The sequence below is a fragment of the Capsicum annuum genome, chromosome 11 (genome assembly GCF_002878395.1).
Source record: "Capsicum annuum cultivar UCD-10X-F1 chromosome 11, UCD10Xv1.1, whole genome shotgun sequence".
NCBI classification, from domain to species: domain Eukaryota; kingdom Viridiplantae; phylum Streptophyta; class Magnoliopsida; order Solanales; family Solanaceae; genus Capsicum; species Capsicum annuum.
Window position 1 is genome coordinate 235503111 of NC_061121.1, and position 14998 is coordinate 235518108.

The window sequence follows — 14998 nt, forward strand, 5'->3', positions numbered from 1 at the left end:
TACCATGATGAATGAAAGACACACAAAAAAGAGTTTTCTCCATTCTATTCTTTTGCTATTTTTACATTTCAAGAAAAAATGACAAGAATCCTATAGATTCTGACAACCTTTTGTCGGCTCTTACTCTTTCAACTCTTTGATTCAGTAATTTATCTTTTTTTTGATTATTTACCATGACTATTTGTTTTATCAGAAGGATTTGATAAGTTCTTTGAATTGTTCTTATGCTTTTTGTTTGTGGGGTATTTTATTAATTTTCAGTAGAAGACTAGTAGTAAATAGTTTCGCGTCATGTCTTTTCTAGTAGTAGTATTAGTATATATTTTTATTTTCTAGTTGTTGTATCGTATACCTCTATTTTCTTACTTGTTACTGTTGTTAATATCCTCGTGTTTTTGCTTTCCTTGCCCAGGATTTATGGGAAATAAATTTTCTACTTGCCAAGGTAGGGCTTACGTATGTTGTTGTTGAAGAAGAAGCATATAGAAAGAGAGATGTTTTGCTTTGTCTCATAAGTGTTTAGTTAGCTTGAAGTATTTTCATGAATGGATAATGATTTTTGAGTGGCTGTTTATGAGTGTTTTGCTTTGTTCTTTGAAATCTCATGGACACTAGTTTGACTCATGTACAGTCTCCATACATAGAGATGATGAAGAACAACTTCTTCTTTTTTCGATCATCAACTAATGATGCAAACAAGACCCCTTCACCACCATTAAAGTCCAAGGAAGTTTCTTCTTGGAGGAATGTTTCATTGTCATCTGGATCCTTCTATGATAGTGGGTCAGGAAAAAAGAATTTCACAGATCTGAGCAAATCTCCCCATAGTCACAGTAAGAAAGTTCATCCTAAGAAATCTGGTCATGATTCAAGCCGGTATGCATATCATTTTGTTGTAGCTTTCTTTTTCACACTTAAACTGATGTTTTAATTTGCATTTACTTTTCCAAAGTAATGACAAATGTTTCTTCATGGCAGTGTTGATTCAGACTATGAGAAGATTGACAAAGGAGAAGGTACAAATGGCTTCTGAAGTTTCAAGCATGCTACAAAATCAAGTTGTTGAAAGGGCTTCTGCCAGCATACTACAGGTAGAACTAGATTCACAGACACGAAGATTGAAGAAAGAAAAAAATGAGTTACAATTAATACTAGAAAAGGAGTTGGATAGAAAATCCAGCGATTGGTCTCTAAAACTTGAGAAATACCAAATTGAACAACATAGACTCCGTGAAAGGGAGAGGGAGCATTTAGAGCAGAATGTCTCTCTACAAAGGGAAGTCTGTTTATTTAATGAGAAGGAAGTAGATAATAGAATCAAGATGTCATTTTCCGAGAAACACCTTGAAGATTTGTCTAAGAGAATAGAGCAAGTGTCAGAGGAGAATCAAAATCTAAGGCAGCAGCTTACTCAGTTACAAATGGAATATCGTGTAGCTCAAGAAAATAGAGATTATGTATGGGAAAACTACTAGGAAAAGGTTAAAGAGCTTAAATTAGAGACTTTGCTGACAACTGTGCTAAGGGAGAAGCTCTATTCTGAAGAGATGGACATAAAGCAACTTCAGGCTGATCTAGCTGCAATAGTTAGAGGTAACGACATTCTCTACTATAAAGTACAAAATACGCTGGACGCTCTTTCTTATGCCATATCCAAGTTGAAATATCTCGAGCTTCAGGTAAGAAGGCAATGTTAAGATCTCGTTGCAATGGAATAGTTTTTATTTTTCAACTTTGGATACCTCATCTTCATATATGATAGCCTGTTCGCATGTTACTCTCACTGCATTAGCTTTCTACTTCTATTTGATTTTAGGTTCATCTTTGTTCCATCTAAAGTTCACGGTTTTCTTTATGAACTTGTATACATGAGTTGCTGGCATGTGGTAGTCTTTTATGAAATGTCTGATCACCTTAATGTGTAATCAGTTGAACCAACCAAGAACATGATAAACTTTGTGATATCCTCAAACCCATTGATTTGATTGTGCTCTAATGTGGTAAATTTACCCGAAGGGGTTTCGGTAAGTTTGATCGTTCATCTGACTTAATTCTTTGACAAGCTCACGAGTTATCTACTGTGAATTTTAACAGTTATAAAGGATTCATTATTTGGTTGAACTTCTAGACTATGAGTTTGTTTTGAATTTTTGATGAAATGTTATTGGTGATATTTGTGTCTTTCTTATTTTTCATGGTTTACAGTTGATTCTGGAAGGTGCCAAAAACAGATGAAAATATCAACTAGCTCACTAATGATTTGCAGGAATGCATGAAGGAACTTGGCGTTGTGAAGGTGATACTACCAAAAGTGTTTCAGGAGAGGGATTTCATATGGGAGAAAGTTAAAAGCTACAGTGAGATGACCATGTTGTTGAATTATGAGATCAGCATGTTGAAAAGGAAGGTAGATACCCTCAATGAAGACTTTCTCATAAAAGAGGGTCAAATCACAATCTTGAAAGACTCGATAGGCAAACCTTTCAACCTTCTTGCAAGTCCTGATTCTCTGTTGGTGTGATGAATACTAAATGGCCAAACTATGATTCATATTTTGTTCATTGACTATAGTGTTCATACATCTCATATACTTACTGGTTTTAGTCTTATTCTTTCCCCCTTCTGATACTTGTTAAATAGAAAGTTTGTTTTTTTCTTTTGAAACCTTTTTGAATCTCTAATTGTAAACATTTCTTTTACTTGCTGGTGATCAAGACAATGAACTTCTTTTGCTTCATTTGGTTTTGTAAGTATTGGCTATTTTTTGTCTTATGAAGTATTTAGTGAGGATTGGTGCTACTATTTTCTTCTCGTCTCTGAGGTAGAGGTATGGTTTGCATATATTCTGCCCGAATATACATCGCGTATGTTGTTGCTGTTGTATGGAGATTGTGTGTATAATAACAATCGTATATTTGATGTCAGGTCATCCACACTTTCATTCCTTGTAGGGGAAAGCTCATTAAGCTTACTAAGTTAACTTATCATTGATGTATTCTTTCACTAAGGTTGTCACTAGGTAGCTATAAAACGCACTTGTCTAACTAGGCAGTTCATGTTCAGTTTGTGCATATATTAAGTTATGTCAAAATTTTTAACCATATAACTTTACCTCAAAATGGTGCATGGACCACAGCTGCTCTTAAATCTGGTCGGCTGGCAGACTCTTCCATTGGATCTACAATCAAATACCTACTTTGTCTCAGTACATTTGATTCTGTTGTGCTCATTCATACATGGTTTATTCCAAGTATGTGAGACACATACAGAAGCCTCTAGTTTCATCTTCTTTATATAGTTTTAAACTTTATTTGACTTGCTATGAGGGAAAGTCCCACATTGTTAGGGAGTGAACTGTTGGTTGTCTTATATAGACTTGAGAAATCCTCCCCTCATGTGCTTGATTTTGGGGTTGAGTTAGGCCCAAGATCCTTTTTTTACACAATCAACCATCTTTTCTTACATTGGAAACGGACAGAGCAGCTGTAGAGAATGTTTTCAACCTGAAAGGGATCAGGTGGGTAGAACTTGGGAGCATTAAAAAAGTACTAAGCAGTTGGAATGGGGATCTAAATATTATAAAGGAGGAGAGATGAAAACTATTCAACATGTATATGGTGGACAGTTTGGACAGAAAGAGACAAGGGTTGTTTTGAGGATATCCAGAAGATCAACATGAATAGTTTATCACTTCTTTATTTTTGGTGTAAATACAATGATTAGCTTTAACAAAAGACATCATTGATGTGCTAGACTGTTTATAGGCAATAGAAAGACAGAGTAAGATTTAATACTTTTTGAAGGGGGACATCATTCTTGTTGGCTAGGGATTTGAACAAAGATGGGATATGACAACTCTTTTTTTGGATGGAACATAATTTTTGTTATAAGATATGGAAGATAGGCCAAAATGTTCTCAACTAACAGACTTTTAAAATTAAAAGCCAAAGAATGCTAAACAATGGGTGTAACTCAAATCTATTTCAATAAAAGGAATACTAACTCTGAGAGAACAAAACACACTCTCTAGTAGTCCAGTAAAAACAGTAGATCTTAAAATCCCACTGCTAAGCAAATTAATTTAAATGCTGCTTTAGATTAGAAAGTCACCTTGTTATATTATGTGTTCAGTGGGTTCTCATTTATATTGCTCATCATATTTTCTGCACTACCTTTTCAACATTTTCTCTGAAGTCTATAATTTACTATTCTTCACTTTGAACTTGGGCTCTGCAGGGCTTGGACTTTTATATGTTGGTTCACTTGTAGTACTTCTTGTGTATTCTATCCTGTATGGTCTGACAGCAAAGAAATCAAACTATCTTAGGGCTACAACATCAGCTACCGTGATAATCCTTGGTAGTTCATTTCCTACATATATCTGTCTTCTTTTCTGACTCGTATTGTGAAATAATTTCTTATTTCCTTATGGTAAGTAATGAATTCACTAGCTTTTTATTCAATCAGAGTGGAACTTGGGAGCTTGCTTGTATGGTTTTAAGCTTCTGAAAAGTCGAGTCGTCGTACTTTTTGTTGCTGGTACATCTCGGGTATTCTTGATCTGTTTTGGAATTCATTACTGGTTTGTTGTTAACCCATGCTAATTCATTTTCTTCCATAATCAAGTCTTCTTATACTTGTGGCGTATGCATTCCTTTTAATATTATTTGTTGAATAGAAACTTCTAATCTTTTGTTATAAAAAAAAATCTTCTAATCTTTTACTGCAACAATTTTGTTTCAGGTACTTTGGACATTGTATCAGTTATGCAGTTGTAGCATCTATCCTGCTGGGTGCTGCTGGTTTATCGCATTTATCAGTTATAGACCCATTAGCAGCTAGATGAGATGCGTTGCAAAGAACAGTTATCTGCCTTAGAGAAGGTTTCCGCGGTGGCTTAAGTGTCAAACGCAGTAGTAGTGCTGATGCTGGTCATCGTGGTAATGCAACTGTGCCTTGCACTGGTGATGGCAGTACCTAGAATAACATTATGGGGATTAATAGTGATAAGAGCATAGACAGTGGAAGACCAAGTCTAGCTCTACGTAATAGTTCCTGTCATTTAGGAGATCCCTTACTAGACTCTAAACTGAAGTACACTCACTGCACTCTGGGGTCTAGAAAACTACTATACACGCATATCATGGAACTTAACCCGAATGACTACACCTGAAAGTGGAAAACCCACTGTTAATACTACCTTCTGAGATATACTTTATTATTCTATAGACCCTGTAGTCATCATATAATACTTGCATACTTACTAACTTCAGGTCTTCATAGATATCCCCATAGTCGGAGTGCACACCCTCTAGTGCTTTAACTCTTATTTCTATTATTTCAACCTTCAAAAACTCAAACTTAGAATATAGCACTCAACATGGATATCACCAAGCCTTCAATGAATCATACTACTTCCGACATAGCCTACCAATATCGCGACTCCAAACTTACATCTCTCTACTATGAGAATCAAGATCATATAAAAAGGCTCAACACTATCAATCAAAACTCCTTAACTTGGCTATTTAGAACACCATATACCATATAACTAGTCTTTGTCCACCTAGCAACTCAATGGTACCACTCGTCACACAAAACGTGTAATAGTCTTAGAAAATACTGCAACCTCAGATCACCTTGGGCATACTTCTACATTATATATGCAACATCATACTTTACTATGAATCAAATAAACTTAAGATCTTGCATATATCGTTCAAGCCTATTAGATTACTTCCATAAAACTAGTATCATTAACCAAGAAATCATTACATCCACCTTCATGGACATCAATTGTTCAAAACTTAATGTCTAGTGTTAAACATGATTTTACAACCCAACCTTACGCATGATTCTCACTTGGATACCATGACATAGACATCAAGAAAAACTAGTACACTAGAACTTCCAAACAACAAATAATTGATCTTGACCTTACGGTCTTCCTTATCATAACTCATTAGCACATACTATTTTAACACATCAAGCCTACTAATTTTTTCCCTCAAAACATACATCATTAATCTCATGCCACTATTTTTACCACCACATTCTACATTAAATTCAAGCATATAGTCCTGTACCAATCATCTATCACTACTGAAAATTGCAACATAATATGCTAGTCCATAAAATTTGGGAGATACTATACAAGCGCCTCAAAAATCACTGCATACCTTCTCACAAGTAGTACTAGTTTACAATTACCAGCAAAAAGGAGGTCAAGGGGTAAAGTTACAAAAAAAAATGATCAACCTAAATCTTATATTATAATCCCATACAATCTTTTCAACTTATACGTATTTCTCACCTCATACTTACTTACCAAACATATATTTAGACTACCTTCAAATTCCACATACAAGCATGAGTCTATACTTATAGCTTACTGGCTAATATAACCATTTTCACACTTCAAGCAATAGAGAAATAACCCTAACTAACAACTCTTTCTCTTCCTTCTACTAAACTGACACACAAGGACAAATCACCTCTTTACCAACTCAATCTCATGCAAACAGATTCAGCTATATATATATATATATATATATATTAAACCCACACAAGAACAAGAAGTTGGACAACAAGTTGCTAGTGAATCAAAATAGGCCTCACACGGCTTAACTAGACTTTGATTTTGTATTTTTAATAAGAAAATGAGATGAATGACAAGTCAACTATGCTAGTGAATCGAAAGAGCCCCACAAGGCTTCACTAGACTTTATTTTTTTCAACAACACCTTGATGACAAAATTACATGAGATAGAAATTTAATACGCAATATCCAATGAACTAAGAATACACATCTTACTCTATATAAATAAAATTAAAGTCAAACACTTCCTCCACGGACTACCATACCATTCACATATGTTACCACATTAGTCTATCACCATAAGGGGGTAAATCATTCTCGAACATCGGTTATTCAACTAAAATATTCATTTACACAAAAGTCACCCTCGCTCTAACTTCTAACTTTGTGACTTAACATCACCAACTTCCTGGTCTAATTTCACTACCAATAGGTCATGACAACAACACTTTAATGCATACTACTATTCGGGTGGAAATACAGTTCCAACATTCTACTACACATCATCCTCCACCCCCTTAAGCAAGACATTTGTAACATAAATTTGAAGAGGACTAAATGCAATTAATACCTATAAAAGCTAGCGTCGAGGATATCTTATCATTTTATGAATCAGCATCTGAATGTATCGAGAGCACATGATTTGAAGGGACGTCTTTAAGTCACTATCTAAGGATGAATGATATATAAGATTTCCTAGAAATTGAAAATTTGAGGGTCATCTATAAGTCATATTATTTGAAATAGGATAGTGTGCAAGATCACCTATGAGTTGATTGTCGGTAGGTCATCCATAAGCCACAAAAACATCCTAACCGGATAGTGTGCAAGATCGCCCAAAAATTGATAGTTCAAAGGTTATCCATAAGTCATAACTCTATAAGCCGTGTCATATCCAAGATCGATTATGTGTAGGATTACCCAAAGACTAACAATTTGAGGGATTATCTATAAGTCATATTGTATCCAAGGTCAGATGATGTGCAGGAACACTTAAAAGCTAGCGATTGGAGAGATATCTGTAAGCCATCTCTTATTCAAAGTTGGATAATGTGCAGGATTACCTAAAATCTAGAAGTCAAAAGGATATCTGTAAGTTGCCTCGTATCCAACATCAACTAATGCATAGGATTATCCAAAGATTGATAATTTAAAGGAAATTTATAAATCGATCATCGACTATAACCGGAGAGGTTATCATTCCACCTGCAACAAATGATATAGGTACCCAATGGGTTGCCACACTAGCATAATATTACACGTTTGTAGAGACCGTTCTGCATAAAGTATCATCGGTGTCCAAAAGGGCCACCCACTTTGAAGACATATTCAACCAACAAATGTCATAATTATACAACAACCAAGAGGGTTGTTGTGTTTGGTATTACTGGTTATTTCATTCCAAATAGGTACATGAAGATAGGACTCCGCTTTTCAAGCCACAACTCGCGTGGAGATATGGTAAGAGACTGCATACCTATTTCGTGAATTATGTTTAGCACTAACACTTTCTGCTTGAAGCATTGCCGAGAGCATCCGAGAGGATGAAAATCTCAAATCAAAACCACAGGTGTGGATGACTTCAAATAGGATGCAGCACCCGAATCCAAACCGTTTTCTTTTTCCTCTTTATGATCACGCGCGTTCCACGCAAATCCATATGAGAAGATGCCGAGAATCTTCTAGAAACACACTTAGGTGTCTCATCCAACGTTCAAATCCCAAAATTCTTAGATAGAGGTTTACGAATTCGTACATAGGTAGAGTATTTTCATTGCCTTGTGAAGATTATTCCCTTTCCACCGATTTCTATTGGCCACTTTTTGGAATTCCGTTCAAGAAAATCAAAAAGAGGTACAGTTTGTTATGGTCCGGATCTTTTGAATTTCAAAAATGAACCCTCAATCCTCTTCTATAAGTAGCTCTCTTTAGGGAAAGAAAAAGGGATTTTTTTGGGGATTTTGGAATTTTTTTTCACTAGCCTCTCCTTTCCTTTATGGGTTCTCCTCTTCTTTCTCTTTGGAGTTCAAAATTTTAGAGGCAAAGGGGGTTCAAAAGTTTTGGGTTGAAAATTTGGGGTTAGAGAAAATCTTCAAAAATTTAGAAATACACAAAAAAAGGGGTTAGAAAGGAGGGCTCTTAGAGGGAAAAAAATATTCTTTTTATGCCCAAGAAACATACATTTTTAGGAGGTGTATCTAAACTATCGAAGCAGATGTGAATTTTTCGGTGGTCGGAATCCTATCGTCAACTCCTTATCCCATTTTGCTGCCCCGAAAGAGGTAAATACACCTTTCTTTTTAATTTTATTGTGGTTATCATTTTCTTCTTCGTGGTTCCACTTCTGTTTGCTGGGAATGACTGCAGTAGAGGCCTGGAAGGCATAGGATTTTCATGTTTGATATATTGTTCTACTAAAAAACTCATTCTTGCCCGTGTTTGATTGGTTGTCGTTCATTCTTGATCTCTCTCATTTTATTCTATCTGAATGTTACTATTTATCTTTAATGCTTCGACTTTAAAAACTATTTTTCTGGTTGCTTATTCGATGTTGCTTTGTAGTTCATAGAGTAGGAGAATAAAATCTTTAAGTATTTTTAAAATTCAAAAAAATGTTCAAAGAATAGATATTAGGCAGCCTGTTCGCATATCTTTTTCGCTCAAATGCAGGAAATTGTTATAAATAAGAACTCGAATGTTATTTTCTTCCGACTTGCCACTCTCGATGTACAATAGTCTCATTTGATTCTAAAGTTTATTTTAAAATATGAGAGTGGACCATAGGGCTGAATTATGTTTTCTTCATGGCTAATTCAATTTACTGTAATTGACTCATGAGAACAAATTAAAGTTTGACGGGCTAATGTTTCTTTCCTTTCTTGCTTTTCTTGTTCGCATATAAGTTGTGGCATCTTGTCTCATTATTAAATTACCTAAAATTGGGTTTATGTAGTGTTTGAATCTCATTTGTTTGTTAACCCAGTGGTAACGAAGGCATTAAGATTTCAGCCTTGCTTTTCTTGAAGTTTCAGCTATCGTATTCCTTGCCTAAAGTGATTAAGTCTTTAATTTTGTATGTTTGGCATTCTGGAATTTGAACGTTGCTTGTGATCCATCGTTTATGTAGTATGATCCAGGAGTTGTAACTCTTTTTTCTAACATGCTTAATTGGGTCCTTTTGTGGCATTAAAGTGATAAATTATTTTCTTTATTTCTCTAAAGACCATAAGAATTTCTTGTTGAAGCCTTATTTCCTCCTGTAGTTGAAATTTCTTTAATTGATTATGAATATTTTCTTCAAACATAATAGACTTTTGGTCCTGTGGCATTTTTACCTGTGTATGAGTGTATTTGAATGAAGCAGGAATGCTATAGCTTATTAATTTTTACAATCTTGGACGTATGTTAATTTCTTCATTCCTTTCTTGCATGCACCCCCCTTGGAGTTCAAATGGGCCCCTTCTCTCTTTTCATTTCATAAATGTGCCAATGAGGCCTATCCTTCCGAGTTAAGCCCAAAAGAAAATCCAAGAATCCATCACATGGCATATGGATACGAGGAATCGAAAGAAGAATGGGTTAAAGTTCCATCTTTGAAGCGGCAAAGGGGACTTAAAAATCTCATTATTTCTTCTTTATTGATTTATTTATCCATTGTTTACATTATTTATTTATTTACTTATTTATATTTTTATTTATTTAGTGACTTATTTAGTTATTCATTCGGGCCTCGAAGCCAAAGTTGTAAATTTAAAACAGGTGGAGCGAGACTTGAGCCGAAAAGGGCTCGAAAACATAAAATTAATACAGGTGAAAGATGGGTCAAAAACCTAACTAGATTAGGACAGGGTCGACGGTTTGGGCTTAAAATCCTAAATCACTACTTTTCCCCTTTCCTTTTTTTCTATTTGCTTACTTGTTTTACGTGTGTTTTGCGAACCTAGTAAAATCCTTAGTCAAGTCGCTTAAAAACTGGTTTTGCATAAACACCAAAATAGTCCTAAAATCGCTTTTCTTTTCAAAAAATAAACTTTTTCAAAGTTAATTAAAAGACGATTTTCAAACAGTTAGGATAACTGCAAATTAGCGGACATTTTAGGTGCCTAATACCTTCCTAAAATGTTAATAGGAACCGCTTATCTAGAATATCTAACTTAAAATGATTTTTCTATTTTGAATCGTTTGCAGTAACTCTCTAAAGGTTTCTTAATTCCTTTTCAAGATTAAGTGGCGACTCTCAAAAAGTCAAAATTTCCGCAAAACAATATCAACCACAATCACATCCCCACATCTACTACCCCCACCCGAAAGTAGCAGAAGAATAAGGGTTTGTAGTAATTCAATCCTCTTGACGCTTGCACTCCTTCTCTTTTAGTTCATTAACAAATTTGTTAAATATTTCAAGCAGCAAGCCCTCATCACCCATTATTCTGTAAAATAATAACAGCAAAGAAATTCACATTCAATGTTATGACATAATGAGAATCATGAGATTATGAATAAAAAAGTAAAAATCCAGAGCATTTCATTTTATAGCCAAAGAGGCTAGACAAATAGAAACTAGAGATTTAGCAGCATACTTCATCAGAATCGTGAAACAATCACAAATGCCACAAATTAAAAAACTAAAACAATCACAAACGTCAGAAATTTAAAAACTAACTGCTAGAGCTATTAAACGCCCAGTGTTGGAACAACTAATAATTGACATCAACCAATTTATAGAGGGATAAGTTCAACATTAAAAATCACTTAGCAAAATGGTAATTCATGCTAATACTATAAAGAAATAGCCTACCCAAATGTTAAGGAATATATAACAACAAATCATTCAACACAACTATTATTCTAAGGTACATTCTAGAACTATGTGAATTACCGAGTTTAGAATATTAAAGGAGTTGGTCCTTGAAAATAATATCAATTATCATTCTCCAATGGTCCTTGCAATCATGTTACTAATTCTAGATCAATAAAAGCAAAACAAGTTACTTGCCTATCTTCAAAGAGGGATTTGCAGTCCTCCCATTTCGATGATGCAGTAATTTCCTGCAACCACAGCAAACAAATAGATTATGGTTTAAAGGAAATATCATGGGATCCCATCCATTGCAATGTGAGATATCGTAAAATGTTTACTATACCTTTGATGCATGAAGTAGTTTATAGAACTCATCTGCTAGACATTTACGCTTTTTAGTTTCTTTTTCTTCTTTCTCCCTGGACCTTTCCAGTAACTCCTCAAAGACAAACTATGCAGATAAAATATGCACATTTAATACTCAATGACCCGGCAGGCCCAAACACATAGAACATAAAGTTTAGAAAGGAAGTATGGAATAAGATTCAGTATAATCCACAGATAAAATATGCACATTTAATACTCAATGACCCGGCAGGCCCAAACACATAGAACATAAAGTTTAGAAAGGAAGTATGGAATAAGATTCAGTATAATCCATGTATGTCCTTTTATTCCTTCATTTGGAAGGAAAGGGGGATATAATGTAAGAGTATTATTACCATATTTTGGAGTAACTCCTCACATTATAATCTTTGATAAAATGCTTTACAAAAGTTTTGAGCTACTGAAAGTAAACTAAAAGCCTTAAGAGACCCAACCGTCTAACCATAATTCTTCGACAAGATACCCCTTGCAATTCCCTCTTCCCACATAGATAGATTATATGCCATGACCATAAATAACCTCCAAAATCCAAATGATATATGAAGAATATCCTCATTACAAAAATAGCAAATGATCGTTGATATCATCCAGTTATATTGTTTACCCAGTTTCGTAGAGTAAAACTCTTATCCACTAACCGTAAAAATAGAAAACTACAAGGCAAATTGCTTTGAATTAAGCAACTTAAGATATGTGCGGTAGGTGTAATATTAAAAACCGTCGTCTAGGAAATAAAAACTAAGGAAAATGGTACCAAAACTGAAGAATTGGAAGCAAAAGCTAACAACAAATATTTGATCAATGTGGTCCTCGTCTTTATTCTTGAAGGTTTCAGGCTTACTTGCTAACCGACACACTACTCTTCTATTAAATCTATTACAAAAAGATCCAAAATATTAAATCCAATCTGAAAGTAGAGACGGCTTAGGCAAAATATTAGGTACTAACCGAAGCACAATAGAGTTTAAAATGAAGAGTGGTGATTACTTCGGCCATCCTATCTGTATCTTTAATTTGTGACTTGTCATCAAGATACTGAAGCAACATACAAGTAACACAAATTCAGAATGCTTATCAGTAAAAAAAATAGGATACCAAATGGAGCCTTGTCCATGCATTTGAGTTACATAAAGTTTATAAATTACAAGTAGGGTAATGGGGATGAAATTTCTTTCATGAATACCAACATTTCTCCACTTGTTCAAAGTCATCTACAATATCACAAGACACTTGACACATAAACTTAATTGCACTGATCAGGTTAAATTGAAGGAAAAATCAAGCACCCCTATTTGGATAATAGAAAAAAGTGAATAATAAAAATGGATAGCATCTCTGTTAATTGCGCTTTCATTATATTTACTTAATAAGAATAATTTATGCACAAAAATAGTAATACAAACTTTAATGATAGAAGTTATCTTTATCTTACAAGGGAAAAAGAAAATATTCTCAGCATCTGAGTTTATGTATAACTCTCACCATCCCATAGCAAGATCCTAACTCAAGAAAACATTACCAAATTCAATCATTAAATAAGAGTACGAACAGGATCATTACCATGCTAGGATACCAGGTAAACTCCCTCTTTCATCAAGTAAGGAGATAAATGCTAATAACATTTGATCATTCAACTTCAATTCTTTTCAGAAAGGGCAGAGGATGAAACAATATATCGTTTAGTTAGTCGCAACTTGTATTACGGACAAAAAAACATTGTGAGAGAGATGCAACTTTATTTAGAGAAACAGAGATGGTCTCAGGCACTTTTTCCGAGGCTAATCTTTTCTAAGCCTTTACTTTCATTACATCTCAACTACCTCTTCAGAGGTGAATTCTGGCACTAAGTTTATTTAGTCCAATTTATATGGTTGACAACACAATATATTTTGAATTGGGTTTTAAGTTGCATGATATCATCCAAAGTGAAATCAAAATTGGGGTGTGGTACAAATGGACAAAACATGGTCGAAAAAATTGGGGTGTGGTACAAATGGACAAAACATGGTCGAAACTTGACCAGACAAACTACTTTCAGGTCTCATTTGTTTGTACTTATTGGATTTATGAACCTATTGAGACCTCAAACCATTAACTACATTTGTTTTTATTAGGATTTTAGCTCTTAATAGGTCTGAGTAGGTCTAATCATTCAGATATGGAACCAAGTCTAAATATCATTTACAAATATTCTTGTGTAGGATAAAATTCACCACCACTCTATCCACAATTACCTGTCACCAACACCAACCACTTCCACCATCACAACCAACATCACTACCAACTACACTGCCAGCCGCTACCATACCTACCACTTCCATTATTCTAATTATATCCACTGCCAACTAGGGGTGTTGACGGTTTGGTTTTTAACCAAACTGAATCGCGATCCAAATGAAACCGATTAAAAAAACCTATATTTGGTTAGGTTTAGTTTAGATTTGAATTAAAAAAAAACGATACTAATCTGGTTTGGTTTGGTTTGATTTTACTCTAAAATAACCAACAAAATAACCAAACCAAACCGATAAACATATATATTATAATTATTTATATGTTTTTCATAAATGTAATCTAAATATTTATTACATTTTATATTTTAATCATGATTTAACTTTAGTCGTAACACATTCAGTCATATGTCTTCATCTAGTTGACAATACATTATGAGATTCTAAATGAAGTTCATATTTTGAATGACAAATGATACTAATTGTGAAAATAATATCTTGTTATTTATTGAAATTTACAGCTGAAATTCATTAGACTATACACAACCACTAATTTTAACTTTCTTTTGAACCTTGTTAAGTAAGAAGTTTATGTGTTCACCTTTTGGGGGTTTATCATATCATTCTATTAAATATAGTTTTTAAATATTTTTTTAAACTCGTTCATATGGTGTTATCATGGCTTTGCCAAAGTATAACCCTCAGTTGACATCATAGTTTCAAGATTGAGATACAATACTCGGTTGACATCTCATATGTTAGATTGGATTTGTTTTTTAAAATTTTCAACTTTTATCATTAACTAAAGTTATAAACCAAAAAACCCGAATCAAACCAAACTAAACCGACAAGAACCAAACCGATGGTTATTTTTTTGTTTGATTTGGTTATGGTTTTGACCAATAACCCACCCATATCGATCCATGAACACCCTTATGTCACGCCCCAAAATCCCATCGGGCCGGACTGGCACCCGAAGCC

The 14998-nt window shown here is 34.3% G+C and overlaps 1 protein-coding gene across 1 annotated transcript in view; it reads right to left on the reverse strand.

Annotated features, from left to right (window-relative positions):
• Nucleotides 1–10937: 10937 nt before the first annotated feature.
• LOC124889013 (pre-mRNA-processing protein 40A-like) overlaps nt 10938–14998 on the reverse strand; it is a 65649-nt gene continuing 61588 nt past the window's right edge. The window contains 1 exon segment of the mRNA XM_047400300.1: nt 10938–11028. Coding sequence (XP_047256256.1) covers nt 10938–11028 — 91 coding nt within the window.